Source organism: Scyliorhinus torazame, chromosome 18, assembly GCF_047496885.1.
Source record: "Scyliorhinus torazame isolate Kashiwa2021f chromosome 18, sScyTor2.1, whole genome shotgun sequence".
In the NCBI taxonomy this organism is placed as follows: domain Eukaryota; kingdom Metazoa; phylum Chordata; class Chondrichthyes; order Carcharhiniformes; family Scyliorhinidae; genus Scyliorhinus; species Scyliorhinus torazame.
In genome coordinates, this window is record NC_092724.1 from 104,049,811 (window position 1) to 104,074,738 (window position 24,928).

At 43.4% G+C, this 24,928-nt stretch overlaps 1 protein-coding gene across 2 annotated transcripts in view; it reads right to left on the bottom strand.

The window, feature by feature from the left end:
• map2k4a (mitogen-activated protein kinase kinase 4a) overlaps positions 1 to 24,928 on the bottom strand; it is a 259,462-nt gene that overhangs the window by 126,363 nt on the left and 108,171 nt on the right. For both annotated transcript variants that reach the window (XM_072483113.1, XM_072483114.1), the window contains one exon: positions 1,840 to 1,945. In XM_072483113.1, coding sequence (XP_072339214.1) covers positions 1,840 to 1,945 — 106 coding nt within the window. The remainder of the gene's footprint in view (positions 1 to 1,839; positions 1,946 to 24,928) is intronic.

A 24,928-nucleotide genomic window follows, 5' to 3' on the forward strand; every position in this document is an offset into this window, starting at 1 on the left:
TTTAAGGTTCTACATAGAACACATATGACGGGAGCAAGACTGAGCAGGTTTTTCGGGGTGGAGGACAGGTGTGGGAGGTGCTCGGGAAGCTCGGCGAACCACACACACATGTTCTGGTCGTGCCCGGCACTGCATGAGTTCTGGGGGGGGCGTGGCAAGGGTAATTTCAAAGGTGGTGAAGGTCCGGGTCAAGCCAGGCTGGGGGTTAGCTAAATTTGGGGTTGCGGAAGAGCCGGGAGTGCAGGAGGCGAAAGAGGCTGATATTTTGGCCTTTGCGTCCCTAGTAGCCCGGCGTAGGATTCTACTCATGTGGAAGGAAGCGAAACCCCCAGGTGTGGAGGCCTGGATAAACGACATGGCAGGGTTCATAAGATTCGAACGAATAAAATTTGCGTTGAGAGGATCGGCTCAGGGGTTTTCCAGGCGGTGGCAACCGTTCCTTGACTATCTCGCGGAACGATAATGAAAAGATAGAAATGACAGCAGCAGCAAAGGGGGGGAGCACTATTTTGTGTTTTTGCTATTTGTTTTTTCTCTTTAGTTGTTGTTGTTAGTTCACTATATTATTTAAATAATGTTATTTACCAGTTAATGTATAATCCCTTGTTGAGTTGTAAAAACGGAAAAAATTTTGTTTGAAAAATTTTAATAAAATATATATATTTTTTAAAATAGTAAGCAGCCAATCGCATTGAAGTATTCTCACATGGTGCAGGTTAGGTGATTGGCAATGTTAACTTGCCCCATAGATGCATAGGCTGGGTTGCGAGAATAGGACAGGGGAGTGGGCCTCGGCAGGGTGCTCTTTTGGAGGGTCAGTACAGACTCGATGAGCTGAATGGCCTTCTTCTGCACTGTAGGGATTTTATGAACTAACCGGAGCGTCAATTCTGACCATACGGTTAAGTGAAGCACCGAACCATTTAGAATTTTAAAAAAACCGCACTGTTTATTAGAAATGTTGCTGAATTCTTAAAAATGGGTACACATGCAAGATATTACTTAGACTTAGTAGCTCCCACATCAAAAGACAGAAATAAAAGTAGGCCACGAAAGCAAAGGCATTAACCAAATAATAATGAAACAACCAATAATGGATTCAAGGGATTTTATCACAGGACAAGATGGCATGATCTAATATTTGTAGAAGCCAAAAAGTATTGTTACAAGTGAGTTAGCCTCACACTAATGGGAATTGATGTCTGATAGAACACTATTCAAAATATTAGCTGCTGCTCCATGTTCCAATTGACAAATGTTGATGTTTCTGTAAAGCCTTTTCATTCAAGTATTTACTGCATATTACAAAATCGAGCACATGCAAATGGAAATCTGTAATAATCAATATTGGCCATGGAACAAAATAGGAAGTTGAAAATATTCCATTTTTTTTTTTTTTAAACAGAGACTTCTAAATTATAAATGATAATTGGTACCATGATTCTCAGTTTCAATTACTTTGATGACTAATTAATACATTTACCACTACAGAATGTTATTCAGCAGTGCTCCAACAAATAGAAAATAATCCAAAGCATGCAAATCTCAGTCATGGCATCCCCAAAGTACAAATTTCTGATCTTCATCTGGTCGTCAAGAACAGCATTGAGTGAAAAGTAAGGCACCTAAATCAATTGGAGCAAGGATTCTCAGGCTGTTATGCGAATCACCTCTATAGGCTGAGCACAGAAAAACACTAAGGTGACCATGAACAGGACCATCTCCTCTGCTAATTATTAAAAAAAGGGGGTTGACAACAAAGCTCCAGTATTTCTTGCGACACATAATTACCAATTTCAATGGATGTTTTATATTATAAAATTAGAAGACTTCACTCACATGTGTGGGTTCTGAAAGTGAACTCCTCCTGTTGGATTTAGTGGAAGCCTTGCTGTTGTCTTGATGGCTGGGTTGGCAAAATTCAACTTCAATGCTTTGCGTTTAACTGTTTAAAAAAGAAGAGAAACAAGGAAAGAAAAGATACTGTATTAAATCATTATATCCACTCGGTCCTAGATACCGTACCTTTGCTCAACAAATAAATGTATTCGATTTTACAATTATAATGAATTCAGGTATTGTGTTTATAATGTGACGTGCTACATCAATTGGAGGGAAATGATCGCTGCTTTTTTTATAAGAATTAAACTTGCCTTTTTTTAGAGACACAACTTTGCTCCACTGCTGCCTCTTGTGACAAGACTTCAGCAACAATTGTCTTCTGACAGATTTGGCACAAGATTTTAGGGTTGTGAAACAAAATCATACTGTACTTTGTACAGTAAGACAATCAATTATAACTTAGCAAACAGATTTTCGAAGTAGATGCTAGGAAGTAGCTGAGTATAACTGTCTCATCATCAAACATCAAATCTTCCACCAAATAGAATTTGTCAGACAGTGATCAGGATGGGAAGTTGAATGAATTTTCTCTTCCCTACCAAGAGCACATACGCTGAACATAGCGTTAATTTCATTCCTCCATCCGAGTTTCCTAATCTGTGTACAGATTAGGAAATGAATCCAGACCTTTCTGCTATGTAGGAGCAAAAAGCATGGCTATTGGTTACCAAGGACAAATTATTGGCCATAGCAAGACTTTATTTGGCATGGGAAAATGGGGCAGTTTCAAATGAATTAATATGAAGATATTCCACCATACTTCCAAATATAGGAATGAGTTTTGCTTTCCCTTACATGTTTATACATATTCACTATATCCCAAAAAAGGAAAACAGACACATGACCATTTTCACTTTAAGGAACACACTGCCTGTGGAAGTAGTTGAGTCGGAAACATTAGGGACCTTCCAAGCGGCTATTGGATAGGTACATGGATTACGGTAGAATGATGGGGTATAGATTAATTTGTTCTTAATCTAGGACGAAAGTTTGGCACAACATCATGGGCCGAAGGGCCTGTTCTGTGCTGCATTTTCTATGCTCTATGCATATCTATTTTACCACTTGAGAAACAAGTCATGCATAACATTAACACTTTATTTCATCTTTTCAAATTGATTGATCAAATAAGAAATACTGGGTTTGTCACTGAATTGGTAGCACAGGTTTGTATCTAAATTTGATTGACAGTGTACTGACAAAACTGGATTTTTAGAAATTAATTCAAACCATATAGGCACGGCCAGCATTTATTGCCCAGCCCTTGAAGTTGGTCGTGAACTGCATTCTTGAACCGCTGCAGCTCAAAATAGCTTTTCCTGTGGCGGTTTCAATACAACCGAGTGGCTGGCTCAGCCATTTCAGAATGCAGTTTTGCAAAGGCGATTAGGGATAGGTAAGACATGTTGGTCTTGCTATGCCCATATCTCATGAAAGAATTTTTCAGTTCAGAGCCAATCACATTAGATATATATTATATATTAAAAGATATAGGCCACAATGGCTGAATTTCAACTCTAAAGAGCACACGTGGATGGATGTTTACGGCTATCTGGTCATCACATGAAGACCTAAGCGTTTTGTTCTAGAGAGAAATGAACTGAATCTAAACTCATCATGTGCCATGGTGGGATTTGAACTCATCTCTGGATTATTAGCCTAGGCTTCTAAATGACTCATCCAATAATTTAACCATGCCGCTACCACACCCATAATTATAATATAACCATCGCCATTACATTATGGAACTACACACCCAGTTTACTGCAGACATCTACTAATGACAGAACTTGTATTTTTACCTTTAAATGTTACCTGAATGCGGAGCTGAAACTAAACACACACTCTGTGCTTGAACTTATGTGTGGCTACACTAAACTGACAAACGCAGAATGCCAAGCTGGAAACAACATTTGAATGCTTACCACAAGCAAAAATTGATGGCACGAAATTACACTGAAAATATCAGGTTTAAATGAAATTACTTCACAGTATTTTTCAGTCCAATGAAGTTTAAATTTTGGAACTTGAATTATACACTTATCAATAATAACCTATTTGGGATTATGTCATTATTAAAATGAAAGGAAAGTCTAACAATGTACATTTTATTCAAAATACTCTGCTTCCAGATGTTATTTTTATAAAAGAACAAATGCACGGACCACAATTCTATTATTAGAAAAACAATAATTTTCTCAATTTCTGGGAACTATGGAAAATCAAAGTCTTCAATCATTGTTATGTTAGGCCGCAGCATCATTGATAGAATATCTTCTGCAACAGCTCCATTGTAAAGTGGGAGCTATAACTTAACGCCAGCCCAAGTGCCATCCTAGAACCAGAATAAGTCACAAAATGACATCACTGGTTGGATACTTTACCGTGATACGCCATTAATCTGTTCAGGAGGAAACAAATGCCATTCCTCCAACCTTGGAATTCTACTGTGGAGAGGCAACTTCGCAATCTGCAAATTTCCCAAATTCAAAAAGTATGCAGAATATGCTCCTACTCCAAGAAGGTGGAGATACAAGGAGGATCTTCAAAATGTTAAGAGTCAACAGGCCTCACACTTTACTACGGAGGCCTTCAAGATTATCTTCTGGACAAGAGTCTGTTCAATGGAGCAGGAGGTTAGTACTTCTTCCAAAAGGTAGACCGAGTTTCTTCTTCCAAAGATAGACTGAGCTCCGTGATCAGCAGCCCATAGGAAGAAGGCGGCTCAGTAACTTCACTGCAACCTGACATTTGAAGGATCAACATCCTTTTATGCTGGACTGTGTGACGACAAGACCCCAGACAGCACAGCCTCCCAGACATTCTTGTCCTTGGTCACGGAGGTTTTTGATGACAGTTCATGGGAGAGTCTGATCAAACTGCCAACTCTGGACAAGTTGACAAAAGCCATCAGGTCCTTTGGAGGGATAAAACTTCCGGAAGCAATGGCTTACCAGTGAAGTTGCATTCAACTCATCCCAGAACTGCTGGAAATGTATGAGAGGATGCTTTTGGACGGCAGCATGTCAAAGTCCTTCAGGAAAGGTATCATTACCCTCATCTACAAGTGGAATGGGGGGGGGAGATCGGAAATTGGCAACCCATTTCACTATTTAATGTGGACTACAAAATTCTGTCTGAGGTCATTGTCAATCGAATCATGTCTGGTCTCGAGTTAGTCATTCACCCTGACCAGACCTGTGCTGTACCCGGCAGAGAGATCTCGGATAGACTCACATGACTCAAGGATACGATCGCCTATGTATGGTATAGGGGGATGGACACCTGCTTCACCAGCCTGGACCGAGAATAGGCCTTTGACACAACATCACATACCTACACGATGGAAGTGCTCTTCAAAATGGAGTTTGGGGAGGGAATCCACAATTGAATCCAACATCTCTATAAACATCAGAGGAGCAGTTTCAATCAGTGGATGGGAATTCAAAAGCTTTCGGATCAAATCTGAAATCAGGCAGAGCTGACCACATTGCCACAGAACGCTCCATTCAGTTGGGACTTTGCCACACCTCCAAACACTTATGGAAAAATTTCTGTAGGAAACCACCTCTGACCCCAAGTCCATCAGGCAGTGATCCACATCTAACATATTTTAAGGCCCTGTGGGGAAAAGAGATATGGATCCCATAGTATGTTTGGAGGGCCGAAGAACCTGCTCCTGTGCTGTACTTTTATTTTCTTTGTATGGTTCCCTGTCAAAGTCACGTGGCAGAATGCCTCATCAAACAAGCACCAAAATGAAACTTGGTTGGTGGTGAGAAGGGGTCCTTCCTGTCAGATCCTTCTCAGCCCCTCCGTATAAAGTCCTCGAGGCATAAATGGTGGGCAAGAGACAGTTGTCCACCACCCTCTGGAATGTACCTTTTCAAGGAAAGTCTGGAAAGAGTTGCAGCGGTTTTTAATCGAGGTTCATCCCTAGAAGCTCCCTGTGGAAGGACTCTGCTCTAAAGGTTGTTCCCAAGGATGCACAGAGATAAACATCAACAGCAAATGGAGGACTATTAACTCCATGAAAGGCACTCTTTGCGCTGCACAAAACTTGATCTTCCAGAGAAAAGAGTTGTCCAACACAGAGTGCTGCAAACTGGCATATTGCAAGGTCCATGACTGATCTTATCAAGTGGCTCGAGGAAACAGATGGTCTACGTCTACTCTTAATTCATATATGTATGTCATATGTAGGGCTACTTGGTTAAAAACGCAATAAAGCTTGGGCAGTCACTGCAAAGGTGAAATGGGAAACGGCCACTGTTTAAGGCCTTTCTGCCACAGTGCACCAACGGGCTGGAAACTGGTAAAATCCCTCAAGCTGTAGGTTTGACATGTAATGAATATTGTACACATTAACTGTAATTGCAAATGTAGTAACACACAGTATTGGAAGAAACTTAGACAGTTTTGGAAGCTTTGACAGAGTTATTCAGGCTCAAAATGTTAGCTCCCTTCTCTCTCCACAGATGCTATCAGTCCTGCTGAGATTGTCCAGTATTTTTGGTTTTTGATTGGAAGAAACGGATTACCTCATGTATTGTCAACTGTAAATAAACGTACTTCTATAAATTGTATGAATATATTTTTGGAAAATATCCTTATACTTATCTCAGTCACTCGTAATTTTCTACAATACAAAATGGCTCCAGAGCAATTCACCAGCCAGCTCCCTATTGCTGCCATAGGTGCGAGGCACCCTGGTCTGCCTTCGAAATAACAACATAGACCAGCACAGAAGGCTTGAATTTACATTCCGTTTGGTGTTGCTAACTTTGGTTGGCTCTTAATTCATTGCCCGTTGGGTCTTTACTGAATTTGCTCTGTTTCTATAACCTTTGCTCTAGAGTCGCCAGGTATCTTTATGATACCGCCACAAGGTTCAAGTTCAAGTACTGATCAATAACTCAACACACCAATTAGTAAGATTCAAATGAAAACTCATTTATTATACACAGTAAATAACTATTCATGCATATAACTCTACTTTCTAGACTAACTCTATCACTAAAAGGCCTATACCTAGCTTTCGAACTGGCCCACCAGGTCAGGGGAACAAATGGCCTTTCGTTCGATTCTGAGTCTGCAGGATTCAAAAGCTGGTATGGACTGGTAGCTAGGAGCGCCTATCTCGTAGCGTGCGTTGACTGGAAACTTACTTGGTTGTTGCGGCAGCTAGGCAGTTCACTGTCAAGGGTTGATTCGAGTTGCTGAGTGACCCTGCCAAGAAGGACGATTTGAACTTGGGGACTCTACTTTATAGTCCCCAGGGGCTTTGCGCGTTCGGGGCGGACCCCGTACCTGGTTCCAAGTGATTGGACTGCGTTCCAATCACTTGGATCGATTTCTCCAATACTGGAGCTGTTCCCTGATCACTGGGCGGTCCCTAGGTGTCCGTTGGCCTTCCTTTGTCTTGGCTCCTGCTGGCGCCGATGAGTCTAGCTTGGCCTTGTTTACCTTAAATGTTTCAATTGTTCCTGGGTATCACTCATTAATATGCAGATGGTTGTTGGTTTCAGTGTTGTCTGGGTTTCTGCAAAGTCTAATACATAGGAAACTTTGCACCTGCTAGTTTTTGCCTGTGTTGGCTGAATTTCCCTGTAGTCTTTGCGGATCTCCATTTTAAGTCGGGATGTGGCCAACCCAGGTGGCTGCACGCCCTCCTTGTGATCCCTAACGCGAAGCGTGAAGGATCACATAACCGCATCGTCTTCACTTCCTGACCCAGCGAGCACTCTTCCATGGCCTCTACACTGACCATAACTATGTATGAAAATTTTTAAATAACAATTCTAAATGTCGCTATGTCACAACAGGGACATGCATTACAACATTAAAAAAACGGTACCTCTAGCTATCCTCAATAAACTATCAAAAATAATCTACAACACTTAAAATTTACAAATAGCAGCAACACAAGTTTGTCTGGCTTGGCAGCCAAGCACAGAGGTTTACATTTCTTTATTGAACAAAACACCCATAAAGAAAAGCGGATGCACTTTAATTCATTCGAGGGGTTAGATGAAGTGCAAAAATAGGGGACCTAAACGTGTATACCGGGGTGCGAGAGCGGTAGGCTCTCCTTCGCCATTTTCTGAGTCTAAGTGTCTGCACAACACTGCAGAGTATCGCCAGTACTAAGAGTGATTCGACAATGTACGATAGTGAATATCAGGTTAGAAACTTGTCACACCAGGTCGGGGTGTCGGTAACTATCTCGGGGTTAATTATGTCAGGGTGTAGTGTATGGTCGGGGTGGGAATCATTCACGGCCTGTGTGGTAGGGGTCAGGGGGGGTAGCGCCTGCGTGCAACTGAAGGGATCCTGCTAAGATCCAGGCGAGCATGAAGGCTGTCTTCATCTTTCCATCTTTCTGTCTTCTTTTTCTTCCTCTGAAGTTCCTGAGGTTCCGGAGTTCTATGGACACAAGCATAATATCTGTTACTATCTTGTGTAATATCTTGAATGTTAGCATGTCTGTCTTTTAGTGCCAATTTCCCTTTATAATTGGTCACCACGTGTGTTCATTTGTTTTTAAAAAACGAATATTCGGACAAGACATTTAAAAACATACTGCCGTACTGCGAGCCGTCTCGCAGCCTGTGTAATTTACCATCCTAGTGTTTGAGGATGTAAATAGCAGAGGGAAGCAACCATCGGTTGCCAAAACCAAAACAAAATTTTGAACATAATGAGCCAAAAATGGGGTGCGTATGGGCCGCGGTGGGTAAGATTTGGATGGAATCCCCGGGTAGGACGGTGATAAATGCCGTATGTGCTCGACCCGAGCGTAGCTGACCAGAGGGGGGTCCTCAGGCAGGGCGGAGACCAATGCCGTTTCTCCACTGCCTGAGCAAGCGGCAAGAACGGGCAAAAATGTAGTCAACATGGGGGGTTGCTGTAAAGGTTCTACCGTCGAACCAGAAGAGCAGTTATGAACGGGGGCTGGCAAACTCTCAGCGGTTTCTGCCGATAAGCGTGCTGGCAAGTTTTCACAGGTTTCTGCCGACAAATATGGCGTGTGGCTGTGGAACTTTCGAGTTTACCAACAACACATAGCAATAACACTAACAAACAAACATTGAACAACATGCTGCAGGTTCCATCAGAAAGGACACCGTTTTTCCCAAGCGGTTTCTTTTTAACACATCATCTGGACACCTCAGTTATCAGTTGCGAACAGGGTCGCAAAGGGGTTCTCGCTTTGGGAGTCAGACTCAAAGTCATCCTCTTCTCCCGGATGCCATACTCTGGAATGGATGAGTGTTGATAAAGCTGCATGGTGTGACTTAGGGTCCAGCTCGTTGTTTCGGACGAGCCTGTATGAATTGTCACGGTGCCAAAAGGTGGTGTCTAATTCTGTGGGGACAGAGTCGTCATCGTAGGGCGGTGGTCTTTGGTCGGGTTTGTTGAGGAATGTGATCAGGAAGGGATCACTCGAATCGTGTTCAGATTCACTGGGTGTGGGTCCTGTTGCATGGGGATAGTAGGGAGGCGTGCTGTGACTATTGTCTGTGTCACAGTCGCTGTCGCTGCCGTCTGTGGGCGTTCCGGGGCGGAGTCTAGAGTTCGGGGGTGGAGTCGAGGTTCGAGTCCGTGGAGGGGTTGGACCTGTTGGGCGAGGGTGGGGATACGTGGACTGTGGTCTGCTGCGTCGAGCATGACGTGGTGCGTGTGGTTAGACTGCGAGCCATATGCCTTGAGCTGGTTAATATGGAACCACGCGGTCTTCCCGTTGGGGTACTTAATTTTATACACGGAGAGGCTTACTTTGTCCGCAACGGAGTATGGACCCGAATACTTGGGTGACAGGAACGTGCTGGGGTTGTAAATGGAGAGCATGACCTGCTGTCCTACTTCATACCCAGTTGAGTGCACTGTCTTATCGAAACAGGCCTTGCTCTGTTTCCTCCTGGTGCCTAATTTTACTGCGGCTGCTAGCTGAGCCGTTTTTACATTTTCCACTAATTGCTTCACTGCGTTCTCGTGTGTGAGGGCCGTCACTTCGGGGCTGGTCAAGTCAAGTCCTAATAAAAATTCTGTGCCTTTCATTGGGCGTCCGGTCATGAGAGTGTGTGGGGTGTATCCTGTGGATGTTGAAACGGTGTCACGTAAAAACATTAATGCAAAAGGGAGGACTGAATCCAAAGTGGTGCTGTTTTGTTGGACCATTTTTCTGAGGGTTGCCTTTAGGGTCCGATTCATTCGCTCCATGATACCACTGGACTGGGGGTGGTATGCGATGCGGAATTTTTGGCTAATGCCAAATATCGTGAGGACGTTCTTCATGACACGTCCCGTGAAATCGGAACCTTGGTTGGATTCAATGCTGCGGGGGAGGCTCCATCTCGTAAAGATGTGGTGGGTTAAAATCTTTGCGGTAGTCTTTGCCGTGTTAGTTCTAGATGGGAATGCTTCTACCCATTTTGTAAACGTGTCTATCACAACTAACACGTACCTGTGACCATTCCTGCTAGGGGGCAATGGTCCTATAAAATCAATCTGGAGGTTAGTCCAGGGGCCATTAACGGGGCGGGTATGGCGAAGCTGAGCTTTCTTTGCGTATCTGTCCGGATAGTTTTGGGCACAGATAAGGCAATTTTCAACGTAGTGCGTGATGCCGTCCTTCAAATTCGGTCACCAACAGAGCTGCCCGAGGTGGGCTGTAGTGGGGTCAATTCCCTGATGCCCATGACTATCATGGGACAAACAAATAAGCTGATTCCTGTCCTGTTCAGGAACCACATAAAGGGTGTCTTTTAGGACCACACCGTCATGTGTGGTCAGTGCATTTTTAAACCTATCGTATGGGGCTGGAAAGCTTCCTTTTAAAATCTCCCTGAGATTACCGTCTTGCTTCTGGGCCTGCACTAAATCCTCGATATTAGTCTGTGAGACCTGAACTGCATTCACTGGGGCGCTTTCAGGGGGGTTCCAAAAATGTCCATGTCTGGAACCTGCTTTAGCCAGTGCGTCGGCTTTTACATTTCCAGATGGGGAGGAACGGTGTTGACTTCGAACTTTAACAATGCCAAATATTCTGTCCTGTGTTTTATCTAAAATGTGCCGGAGCAATGGGGCTGAAGGGAGGGGTTTTTCGTCTGCAGAAACAAATCCTCTTGCTTTCCACAGGGGTAGGAATTCTGTGAGGCTGTTATAGACATAGTGGCTGTCCGAGTATATGTCTGCTGGACTGGGGAAGGAATCTGGGTGATCTATGATGTACGCAATGGCTGCTAGTTCTGCCGCGTGCACGCCTAAGTGTCCTGATAGTTTTAAGGAGATTTCTTCTAGGGCGTGTCCGCGTCCTCAACATAGATGGCGCATCCTGTAATGCGCTTCCCGTCTAATACTGTGGAAGAACCATCCACATAAATCCTTAGTGGTGCGCACGTGTCTGTGGGCTGGGGGTGAACTACCTATCTTTCTGGGGGGTACTTTTGCGATAAAGGGGCCTGTGTTGTGGTGCGGTGAGATGATTTCACATTTGTGGGGGGTGCCTGGGTACTGAAGATTGTCGGCTAGGAAAGTGTGGGTCCTGGTCCTTTTAACAGTGATGTCCCATCCCTGCAAAAGAAGGGTCCACCTGGCTGCTCTAATCTGGCTTACTGAACCGTCCTTAAGTCGTCCGTCAAGTAACAGTTGGGTGTGGGAGGGGGGGGGGGGGGGGGGGGGGGTGTTCTGTGAGGATTGTGATGGGGTTTAGTCCGGTGATGTATGAAAATTACTGAACTGCCCAGAAAACTGCGAGCAAGTGCCTTTCACAGGCCGAAAATCCCTGAACAGGATCTAAAACTCTGGAGGCGTTGTTGATTTCCAAATTTCTTTCTCAGTCAGTCTGGCCTCAATAAAAGTCGAGATGGATTTGCAAGTAAAAAGAAGTTATTTTATTCAGCTTGCAAGCTACCTAGTCCACAGTGATACAGACAACATGTTGCTGTCTGCAGTCCCGGGAACTAAGTGAAGGTCCCAGACAAAGAGGTCAGTACTCATACATTCAAATGGCATCAAGTTTCACATACTCGACACCCATAGGTCATCCTGTGTCCCTCCTGACTTGTTTGATCTATTCTGATTGGCTCACTTCCAATCCCTTTCTCCGGCCCCTCACTTCCAATCCCTTTCTCCGGCCCCTATCAATGCAGCATCACTCTCATAGACACACCTCTTCCTGCTTTTTCCATGCGGTCTCAAATCCCTTTGTCTCTACCTGCCAGAATCAAAGTGGCTTATTTCTACATTACATTAACTAATATCTCTAAAGTAACTATTTTATATCACATTCGTCAGCGTAAGCCAGGGGTCTTAACTGTTCGTGCCGTTTCTGGAGGAGCACGGCCGAAAGGGCATGGTCTGTGCTAGCTATCTCTATAGCATAGGGGGAAAGCGGGTCTGGAACCTGTAGTACGGGGCCTGCAATGAGTGCGCGCTTTAAAACATCTACAGCATCCGTGTGGTGCGGAAGCCATTCCCAAGGGGCTCCTTACTTTGGGAGTTCCGAGAGGGGTGCTGCTTTGGTTGCGAAACCGTCAATATGGTTTCGGCAGTAGTTAACCAGTCCTAAAAGCGACCGGAGGTCCGAAACGTTCTGGGGAAGGGGCAATTTGACAATCGAGTCAATTCGTTTATGCTCAATCTCGCATTCACAATGCGTGATAATCGTTCCCAAATATACCACTTTGTCTTTCAAAAGTTGGGCTTTCTTGGGGTTTACTTTACAACCAATCTGCTGGAGGAGTTCGGCCAGAAGCTCGATGTGCTCTGCCTTGGTGTCTGTCTGCAATAATAGGTTGTCCACATACTGGACCAGACATTCAGGGCGAGAAGATTTTGATAATCCGTTTGCCAGCTGTCGGTGGAAAATGGAGGGAGAGTTGTGGAATCCTTGTGGAAGGCATGTCCACGTATACTGCTGACCGTTAAAAGTGAAGGCAAATTTATACTGGCACGCATTTGCCAATGTAATGGACCAGAATCCGGTACTGATGTCCAAAACCGTAAAATATCATGAGTTGAGTCCCTGCTTGAGCATGATCTCGGGACTTGTGGCTACCGTGGGTGCTGCTGCGGGGGTGACTTTGTTGCGTTCCCGGTAATCGATGGTCAGTCGCCATGATCCATCGAGCTTTCTCACTGGCCAAATCAGGGCATTATTAGTAGAGGCTACCGATCTAAGTACGCCTTGTTCTAATAAGCTGTCAATAACCTTTGAGATATCTCCCTCTGCCTCTTGGGGAAATCCGTATTGCTTCTGGGGTCTCGGGTCAGGTTCTATTATTTGAACCGAACCAGCCATTCTGCCGTAGTCATGTTTATGACTTGCAAATGCGGTCCTGTTTTTCTGAAGAACTGCCCTAACCTGTTTATCTGCACTAATCGTGGTCGGGTCAAACTAAAATTCGCCGACTGCGCTAACCTTGTTTGCATACTCACCTACTGTGAGCGTTGCGGGGGCTCTTGCTGACTTTGTCATTTTCCATACACATTGATTTACTAGGTCAAATGAAAGGTTGTGGGAGTTCATGAAATCAATGCCCAAAATGTGTTCTGCTGAGTGGTCCAGATCGGCCAAAACTATGGGGTGTTTTGTCGTAATGTTGCCAATTTGAATGGGTGCAGGGGCTGTGATGTGTCCCTGCTGTGAGTGGCCTGTGAAGCCGCTGAGGGTGATTGTGGCTGTAGTGGGCCACGTGTCCTTTTGGAACATGGTGGAGGAATTAATTGTGGTGCGGGACCCTCCGGTGTCCCAGAGAAACTCGATGGGCTGTCCCCGTATTTTCGCTGCAACGACTGGTCGGCCGGACCTATCCCAAAGGGTGTCGCAGACCCAACTGGGGGAGCCCGAACACCGTCAGTCAGTTCCGTTCAGGTCTGTCTGGTCTGAACGGGTGCCTACACTCTGTATGGGCTTTGTCTCGTTATTATTCAGAGTGCCTGTCTGCTGGGCTCTCTGTGGCTTTTGTGGGGCATTGCACTCTCGCTTTTTGTCCTGCCTCTGTGGCATGGGAGATAAGGGTGCGGGTCCATTTGGCCATGTTGTCTTGGGACAAATGGGCGCGGTCTAAGTTGCCGAAAACGGCTGTAAAATGAATCCACAGGCGTCCAGCAAACGCTGTGGGGTGTTCGGTTTTCTTCTGCCTGCACTTATTCAGGCCTTCTACTGGGTCACCTCTGTTATAGCCGATCGCATCTAGGATCGCCATGTGCATCTCTGCAAGGGTGCCTCCTCCTACATTCTGTGGGTCGGGAAGGGCTGCTACAACTGAAGGTTGTAAACTCAAAACTGTGAGCTTCACTTGCTCACGCTCATCCAGGCCGTACATGGTCGCCTGCTGCTTCACTCTAGCAAAGAAGTGGTGGGGGTCTGAGGTGGGGAGGAATGGTGTGATCTTTTCGCACGCATCCCATAATTGGGTCACGGTTAAGGGGGTGGTGTAAAGGAATTCCGCGTCTCCTTCCGATGTGACTGTGCGTAGGGTACTGACTGGATTCATGGATGCCTGATCTATCTGCTCTGTGGGGGGTTGGGTGCTTTTCTCTTTTGGGGCTTTCCTTGCGCACATGTTCCCTGAACATACCTATGCGCGGTTTCATTTAATTCTTGCCAATCAGGGCCGTCTTCCTCATCTAATTGGGATCCAAAGGTGCTCTGAAACCCATTTTGCACTGAAAGCAAAGACTGAAGTTCCGCAATCTGCTTCCTGCATTTTGAATGATCTAATGAGCTTTGTCTGTGCTCCGTGGTGGCAGCATGGAGTGCTCTTAACACTGCCTTTAGATCGCTGCACTGCCTCTACCTGTTTCTCTGTCTCTTCTCTTACCAGGACTGCACGTTGTGTGTCCTGATAGGCCTTCTCATATTGGGTTTGGAAGCTGCTCAGATGCACTAGACAAGACTGGTGTACCCACTTGGCATCATCCACCTCTCCGTCCTTTGCTGCCAACTTCCTTCTTAATTCTATATTCTCTCTCTCAATCTCACTAACATCGACCTTGCTCATTCGATGTCTCTCTTCTATTTCTTTTTGGAGCGTCCGAATGACCTCCTCTGTGCCTTGCAATTGTGCCAGACAGGACATGATTGCCATCGGCTTGCGAGCTTTCCCTAAGCTTTTCTTATGGATCTCTGACAGGTTCTCCCACCAAGTATGTCCTATACTCCCAGGTCCTGTTTCCTCATTATCACATAATTCACTCCAAAGGGGCCATCCTTCCCCTTTGAGATATTTCCTGATCTCTTCTTCCCAAACAGGACACTGTCCTGCTCTGCTGCTGGTCGCTGCGACCTCGAATTCCTGGGGGTTCATAAGGCGTTCCATTGCCTTCATTGCAATTTTCTCTATCTGAATGCTCTTTTAAAATTTGGAATGAGGGGTACTAAGGTGGTGCTGTAATCACGGGTACGGCGTTCGCTAATTTCCGGAATATAAACTCCAGACAGTTTTTCGCAACAAAAATTTATCAGTTTTACCTTATAGCCCTGTTAGTTACGCATGCATTAACATGCTTCCGAATTATGAGGATTGATCACAACTGCTTGAACACTTGTGGTTTTTCTGTTCCCAATTGGATTCTCAATTCAAATTTTGGATTCTCCCGGAGTGGTCAGGTCACTTCTAAATCGGGTCCCGTCAGGATGTCGCCAGTAAATGTTGCTAACTTTGGTTGGCTCTTAATTAGTTGCCCATTGGGTCTTTACTGAATTTGCTCTGTTTCTATAACTTTTGCTCTAGAGTCGCCAGGTATCTTTATGATACCGCCACGAGGTTCAAGTTCAAGTAATGATCAATAACCCAACGCACCAATTAGTAAGATTCAAATCAAAACTCATTTATTATACACAGTAAATCACTACTCATGCATATAACTCTACTTTCTAGACTAACTCTATCACTAAAAGGCCTATACTTAGCTTCGGAACTGGCCCACCAGGTCAGGGGAACAAATGGCCTTTCGTTCGATTCTGAGTCTGCAGGATTCAAAAGCTGGTATGGACTGGTAGCTAGGAGCGCCTATCTCGTAGCGTGCGTTGACTGGAGACTTATTTGGTTGTTGTGGCAGCTAGGCAGTTCACTGTCAAGGGTTGATTCGAGTTGCTGAGTGACCCTGCCAAGAAGGACGATTTGAACTTGGGGCCTCTACTTTATAGTCCCCAGGGGCTTTGCGCGTTCGGGGCGGACTCCGTACCTGGTTCCAAGTGATTGGACTGCGTTCCAATCACTTGGATCGATTTCTCCAATACTGGAGCTGTCCCCTGATCGCTGGGCGGTCCCTAGGTGTCCGTTGGCCTTCCTTTGTCTTGGCTCCTGCTGGCGCCGAGAAGTCTGGCTTGGCCTTGTTTACCTTAAATGTTTCAATTGTTCCCGGGGATCGCTCATTAATATGCAGATGGCTGTTGGTTTCAGTGCTGTCTGGGTTTCTACAAAGTCATACACAGGAATAATACACAGGAAACTTTGCAGCTGCTAGGTTTTGCCTGTGTTGGCTGAATTTCCCTGTAGTCTTTGCGGATCACCATTTTAAGTCGGGAAGTGGCCAACCCAGGTGGCTACATTGGTACCTGAGGAAATTTGTTTCTCTTTTAAATAGAATTAAAGTAAAGAGCAACATTCAATATTGCAACAAGGCAAGTGAAACCAGACTTGGAAAAAAAACTGTTGGAGTAAAATGATGCTAACTAAGCACTTGACAGAGTATTTTCAGGATAGTTTTTAAAACTCGCTACAATTCAGGTACGCTGTTGCCCTGAACATGTTGTTGTTCTATGGATCAGTGTCAGAGAATAGTTCTTGCTGTCTCATGGAGCAGCCAAAAGGCAACCCTCCTTTTACACAGGAGATGCAAAAATAACATGTCCATAAAATTCCTGTTTTCAACCCAAAGATCCATAAATAATATTATATGCATAGTATCTTAATTATTGGCAGCATGCAGCTCACCATAATGAGTTGGGACCTTTACAAAGAAACGCAATACTGGTGAATTTGCACAAAGGGCCCAGACATATATCAAAATTCAAACAAAGTCCTCATAAGTTGGGAAAGATTTTAGTACTGCGAGAAAGAGGAAAGAAATAGTGTCACACGTGAATTCATATTATACTGCAAATATTTATTTGATCAATGTCATTCTGAGCTCTTTATAAGATAGATTAACAGTACAAATAGCTGTACTCTTCCAGTCAATTACCTACTGCATGGAAAGCACTTGGTAGCTGCCCGTTGTGCCCCATGATTCAGAACATGATTTAAGATTTACTGGAGTAGAACTTGCAGTTTAACAATGTGACATATTGCATTAGTCCAGGTACAAGATCGTTAAATGTTTTCAGTTAATAGAAAATGTTTCATAATCAATTCAGCTCATTTTCAAAGCCTTTCCAAGCGAGCTTAGTAAAAAAAACATGGCTAACAGTATGGAATGTGATGGATCCAATTTTGACCAATAGTGCCATCAAAACAACTCTTTGCAAATAATTACTTCTGCATTTTTCTTTTAAAATCAACGGCAAGTAGCAGAAGCCAGTTTAAACTAACACTGCAATATAGAAAGCTCCTTTTTTTAAAATCCTAAACTTAAATCCTAAATTTTAAAGTCAATTTTCAAATCATGCATCACGATAGAATATCGTGCAAATGATCAAATCTCTCAGGGAAGACAGCTGTTTTAACAGAATGCATGCTTGTGCAATCATGTCTTTTGCATGCCCTGTTTTGTTAGTTTCCATAAATATTAATCGCCTGATATGACTGAACAGCAACCCTGACTTATATGATGAGCCTTGTAGAGCACTCCCATTGAATTACACCCATGCAGGTGCTTTGCGAATCGGAAGGTTCACTTGTCTCCTGAAAAAAGTCTGAGGGGTGACTTAACAGAGGTCTTTGAAATTATGAAATGTCTTGCTGCAGTGAATAGAGAGAGAATGTCTCCTCTTGGTTGGGTGGGGGGAGCAAGACAAATAACTAGAATGAATATAAATCTTCACCATGAAATCCAATAGAGATTCAGAAGAAATTTCTTTACCCAAATGAGTGATAAAAACCATGGAGTTTTTGAAGCGAGCAGTTCAGATACATTTGCGGGAAGACCAAACAAATATATGAGGGGGAAGATAATAGAGGGTTAGATTTAGATGAGGAAAAATCGGAGGAGGTTCACGTGAAGCATGGATTGGTTGGGCTGAACAGCTTGTTTGTGCTGTATATTCTATGTAATCCAATGCAGTCTTGGGTGTGCAATCATCTAAACTGTTTCTAACCAGGGTCCCAGGTTCGATTCCGGCTTGGGTCACTGTCTGTGTGGAGTCTGCACATCCTCCCCGTGTGTGCGTGGGTTTCCTCCGGGTGCTCCGGTTTCCTCCCACAGTCCAAAGATGTGCAGGTTAGGTGGATTGGCCATGATAAATTGCCCTTAGTGTCCAAAATTGCCCTTAGTGTTGGATGGGGTTACTGGGTTATGGGGATAGGGTGGGGGTGTTGACCTTGGGTAGGGTGCTCTTTCCAAGAGCCGGTGCAGACTCGACGGGCCGAATGGCCTCCTTCTGCACTGTAAATTCTATGATCTAACACAGGCATAAATTCTGTCAAATCTTAGTGAACATTTGAATAAAACATCAATTATACCTCAAATATGGTTTCTTCTATTCAGATTCCATCTTACTGATCAAAAGATATACATGAAAAATGATGTATAAAGGTTCGCAAAATTTAAAGGCTTAAAATGCACTTAAATACCAAATGTAGTGTAAAAGGAGTTTCCTCCCTGCTCATAGCCAGCAATAATGGGAATCAGGATAATGTGAACCAACAATCACAAAAGCACTATACCTCATGTGAAAGACATGCAGAAATAAATTAAGTCACAAATTGTGAAGTTCAAGTTAACGTTCTGTCTGACCTTAGGGAATATGCAAAATGAAGATTTCCTCAAAGTATGTTCTATTATTATTTCCACAGAGGTGCAAAAAAAGTATGTTTGGGACAAAAATGTGACTTCGGTCAAGGAAGTATTTGTCCACTTATTGAATTAGGATCTTAATTGAAAATTACCTGATGGAATTCTTTTAACTCAAGAAAATGTATTTCAAGGAAAGGCTTTGTCCAAGTAATTGGAGAATTTCAGTAAGAATCAAAATGAGCTCTAAAAAGGAAAATGTTTGAAGAAATACTTGTTTAAATTATACAGATAAATTTAAAAAAACTTGGATCAAAATGCAAGCATCAAGGTAGCTTTGTAGGAAAAGGCTTTCAAAGGTGTGCCATGAAGATAAAATTGAAACCTTACAAAGAAACTGAAACTGTTCTGATATACCTACATCAATGCATTCATCATACACATTATACATCATACGTCCACATTACCCAACAGATTGAAAGGGGAAGCCCAAGATTATTCTTTAAACTGCAAATGACTAGCTGAAAATACTAAAAATAAACAGAGTTTTCCTACTTTAAACTAACGGAGTTAAAATTAAAGTTAAGACTATTTTTTCTGAAATGGGAGTTACATTAGATTAAGCTGAACCCAGCTAAAGCTCAGATGATTAGCATTGCAGGTGAAGGCTACTATGCTAATTACATAATCTTGCTTGGGCAGAATCAATGAAAGAAAATTGTGCATTATTTTATTTTGCTGATGAGCTAAAAAGTAAAATAGTGGCTACAATTTTAAACATTTTTTTTGCTGACACCTACAGTAGCATAATCAATGTTACATGAATCATTTATGTAGCATAATTCAAGAGCCACACCAAAACCTACAAAATTCAACCCCAATGCATTTCTTATACCAGGATTCTTCCTGCCATCTGTTGGAGGAGCGGAGATATATCTCAGTCAAACCATTGAAATCAAAAAGAACCTAATTAATGTTACTAATCCAGAACACAGGAGGTAGCAACATACCTGTAATTAAGGATAATTGACACTGTGCCAAACTAATGGCATGAAGGAGTGGGTCATAGATTCATCCACAGGAACACCACCAGAACCATATTGATATTACTGATGACTAATGACAATCTACACTTTCAACTTTCTAACTCAACCCATGAACTTCAGCGACAGCACAATTAATCTCCCGACAGGAAGAACAGTAGGCACAAGGAATGCCATATTTTGAAAACATGCACTGGTACACTACTGTGGAATCAGACGCAGAAAACTGAGCTGCATTTGTATAAGTTGCCATTGTGCTAAGGCAACATGATGAACAAACAGACACCTGCAACAGAATACATTCTAACAGTGTCATGATTTCCACATTCATCTTTCACCAGCTACTGCTTCCTTGGTGTCCCAAGAAAACTTACACAGGCCAGTGCACGGACATTGAGATTGAAAGCAACATAAATAATTCTGTAAGAAACTAGAGAGCCGTAAACACAGCCAGTCCATCATGCGAACTCACCTCCCACCCATTGACTGTCTACACCTCCCGCTGCTTTGGGTAAGCGGGCAGCATAATCAAAGACCCTTCCTACCCGAGTTATTCTCTCTTCCAACCATTTCCATCGGGCAGAAGATACAAAAGTTTGAAAACACGCACTAACAGATTCAACCCGCTGTTACCAGAATCCTGAATGACCGTCTTATGGACTGAACTGATCTCTCCATGCATCTTCGCTACTGTGTAGCACTACATTACGTATGCTTCACCCGATGTCTATGGATTTGCATTGTGTATTTATTAAATGTCCTATGTTTTTTCATGTATGGAATGATCTGCCTGGACTGTACGCAGAACAATACTTTTCAACTGTACCTCAGGATAACTAATCCACAACATAGCAATAAGTGTGTTGCTAAGGATAATTGATACTGTCAAACTAATTACCTTAAGGACTGGGTCATAGATTTCTGCATTAGTATAGCACCATAACAACTATGACCATAACTGAAGGTTGATGACACTTCAAGTAGCCAACTCAATCCACAAGCTCAAATGACAGTACAGCCCGTGAGATTTTCTGAAGATAGATTCACTAACATGGTTTTTAGATCTTTCCCTAAAGTCTTTCAAGCCTGTATAGCCATATGGTCTTGTAAGCATCCAAAAAATTGGAAATGACATAAATGTGTTGTTTTTTCACTGTTCTATAGGCATTAACCTGTGGGAATGGCAGACTCGTTGAAGTACATATCCAAGTTTGAACAAAATTGCAAACTCAGACTTAATTTAACCACAATGATGCAAATCCCAAGTTTACACAGCATCATTCAGTGGTAAAATTCTTCGATGGGTCTGCAACTTGTATCTTAAACTTAAATATTACAAAGAGTTAGCTAATGTGGACTAGGAAAATAGGTTAAAAGGTAAGGCGGTTAAGCAGTGCCAGACATGTAAGCAGATACAGTTTTTCATGACCCACAAAGACATTCCATTGATAAGGAAAGACTCGACAAGAAGGTGACCCACTCGTGGCGAACTAAGTTAAAGATCGTATCAAATGGAAAGAAAAGGCTTACAATGCTGCAAAGATTATTGACAGGCCAGAAAACTGGGAACATTATGGATAAAAATTACGGGGGGGGGGGGGGGGGGGGGGGGGGGAAGGGGAAGAGAGAATAGAATGAGAGACTGAACCAGCAAGAAATATTAATAAAGATAAAAGAGCTTCTACAAGTATAAAGAGAGAGAGCAAATAAAGTGACGTTGATCCTTTAGAGAATGAGACTGGGGAATTAATAATGGGAAAAAAGGAAATGGCAGAGACTTTAAACAAATATTTTGTACCTGCCTTAATGGTAGAAGACAAGAAAAGCATCTCAAGAATAGTAGAAAATCAAAGGGTAGGAACTTAACCAATCACTATCACTAGAGAAAAAGTGTCAGGGAAACTGATGGAAATAAAGGCTGACAAGTCCATTGGACCTAGTGGCCTGCATTCTACAGTCTTAAAAGAATTGACTATCATGATAATGGATGCACTTCCCATAATCTTCTAAAATTCCCTGGATTCTGGAATAGTCCCAGCTCATTCGAAAATCTCAAACAGAACAAGTCTATTCAAGAAAGGAAGGAGACAGAAAGCTTCAAATTATCGACCAGCTAGCTTAACATTTATCTTTGGGAATCCATTATTAAACTATTAACAAATTTGATTGTATTTTTCAAGGAGGTGACTAGGAGTGTAAATGAGGACAGTGCAGTTAATGTAGTCTACATGGACTTCAGCAAAGTATTTGACAAGGTTCCTCATGGGACACTGGTCAAGAAGCTCGGAGCCAGCAGCACGGTGGCACAGTGGGTTAGTCCTGCTGCCTCACGGCGCCGAGGTCCCAGGTTCGATCCCAGCTCTGGGTCACTGTCCGTGTGAAGTTTACACATTCTCCCTGTGTTTGCGTGGGTTTCGCCCCCACAACCCAAAGATGTGCAGGCTAGATGGATTGGCCACTCTAAATTCCTGTGTGGGCCTCTCACCGTCTTAGTTAGTTGCACATGGATTCCTGTCCTTACTTTCTCAATGATACATCCGCGTGAGGGCGGCACGGTAGCACAGTGGTTAGCACTGCTGCTTCACAGCTCCAGGGTCCCAGGTTCGATGCCCGGCTTGGGTCACTGTCTGTGCGGAATCTGCAGTTCTCCTCGTGTCTGCGTGGGTTTCTTCCGGGTGCTCTGGTTTCCTTCCACAGTCCAAAGATGTGCAGGTTAGGTGGATTGGCCATGCTAAATTGCCCTTAGTGTCCAAAAAGGTTAGGTGGGGTCACTGGGTTATGGTGATAGAGTGGTGTTATAACCTGCCTGCTTACCATTGGCTGTGGACTAATGACAATCCCACAATCCTGTGGGAGTATGAGCTTCCCCAATGAGGGAGGCAGAGAAACCATTAGTAAACTCCATGTATAAATAAAGCTGGCCAGTTTGGAACCAGCGGGAAGGAGTGTGCAGCAAGGGACGTTGCTGCTGCTATATATATATATATTATATATATATATATATATACACACACACACATTATTGTAAATAAATGTTATTACTTTGTATCCTTAAAACTAGTGCTGGATTCTTCGTGGCCCTCACAAAACTGGAGACGAGGATGGAATGTTATAACCTGCCTGCTTACCATTGGCTCGGGACTAATGAAAATCCCACAATCCTGTGGGAGTATGAGCTTCACCAATGAGGGGGGGTGGGGCGGAGAAACCATTCGTAAACTCCATGTATAAATAAAGCTGGCCAGTTTGGTACCAGCAGGAAGGAGTGTGCAGCAAGGGAAGTTGCTGCTGCTGTTATAATAAATAAATAAATAAATATATATATATATATATATATATATATATATGTTATTGTAAATAAATGTTATTACTTTGTATCCTTAAAACTCGTGCTGGATTCTTCGTGGCCCTCACAAAAGTGGAGGTGTGCTTAAGTAGGGTACTCTTTCCAAGGGCCGGTGCAGACTCGATGGGCTGAATGATCCCCTTCTACACTGTAAATTCTATGATTCTATAGTGTACATTAATGTTTGAGGCATGAAAGTGGGACGTATGATCAGTAAGTTTGCAGATGGCACAAAAATTAGTGTGGTAAATACTGAGGAGGAAACCCTTGAGTTACATAATAATATAGATGGGCTGGTTGGATGGGCGGAACAGTGACAAATGGAATTTAACCTTGAAAGGTGTGAGTGATACATTTTGGGAGGACTAACAAGGCATGGGAATACACAATGAACAGTAGGATGCTAGGAAGCACAGAAGACAAGAGAGACCTTGGAGTGCATGTCCATAAATTCCTGAAGGCAGCAAGACAGGCAGATAAGGTGGTTAAGGAGGCATATGAGATACTTGCTTTTATTAGCCAAGGCATAGAATATAAGAGCAGGGTGGTTATGTGCAACTCTGCCCGCCACACGATAGGAAGAATTACAGAGGAGAATCACCAGGATATTGCCTGGGCTAGTGTTTCAGCTATGAAGCGATGCTGGTGATGAATGTGATATAAAATAGTTACTTTAGAGATATTAGTTACTGTAATGTAGAGATAGGCCAGTCTCATTCTGGTGAGTTCACAGACAAAGGATTTCAGACCGCATGGCAAAGCAAGGAGGAGGTGTCCACCAAAGGAGGAGAAAAGGATGCTGGGTAATAAGGGGGCCAGAGGAAGGGATGAGAAGTGAGCCAATCAGAATGTATGACCAGGTCAGGAGGGGTATAGGATGACCTATGGGAATCGTGTATGTGAAACTTGATACCATTTGAATGTATTTGCAGAAATCCCTTTGTCTCCTTGTTCATTCGCTTTTCCGGGGTGTAGGAGACTAGATGTGTCCTATGCCTCTGTGAAATGAATCAGGCTTGCAAGTCAAATAAAATAACTAATGCTGTACCTGCAAATCCATCTCGACTTTTATTGAGGCCAGCCTGACGGGTAAAGAAATTTTGTTTTGTTACTGGGATTGTTTTTCTTAGGGCAGAGAAGGCTGAAAGGGGACCTGATTGAGATATACAAGACTATGAGGGACACTGATAGGGTAGGTAGGAATTTTTCCCCTTAGTAGAGGGATCAATAACCCAGGCCCATAAATTTGGGCGGCATGGTAGCACAGTGGTTAGCACTGTTGCTTCGCAGCGCCAGGGTCCCAGATTTAATTCCCGGCTTGGGTCACTGTCTGTGCAAACTCTGCACGTTCTCCCTGTGTCCGAGTGGATTTCCTCCGGGTGCTCCGGTTTCCTCCCACAAGTCCCGAAAGACGTGCTGTTCGGTAATTTGGACATTCTAAATTCTCCCCGTGTACCCGAATAGGCACCAGAACATGACGACTAGGGACTTTTCACAGTCACTTCATTGCAGTGTTAAAGCCTACTTGTGACAATAAAGATTATTATTATTATTTAAGCTAAGGGGCAGGGGATCCAGAGGAGGAAACACTCAAAGTAAAGAAGCATTTAGATAAGCACTTGAAATGCCATAGCACACAAGGCTACGGACCAAATGCTGGAAAATGACATTAGAATAGATAGGTGCTTGATGACCAGCGCAGGCATGCAGGGCTCAAGGGCTTATTTTGTGC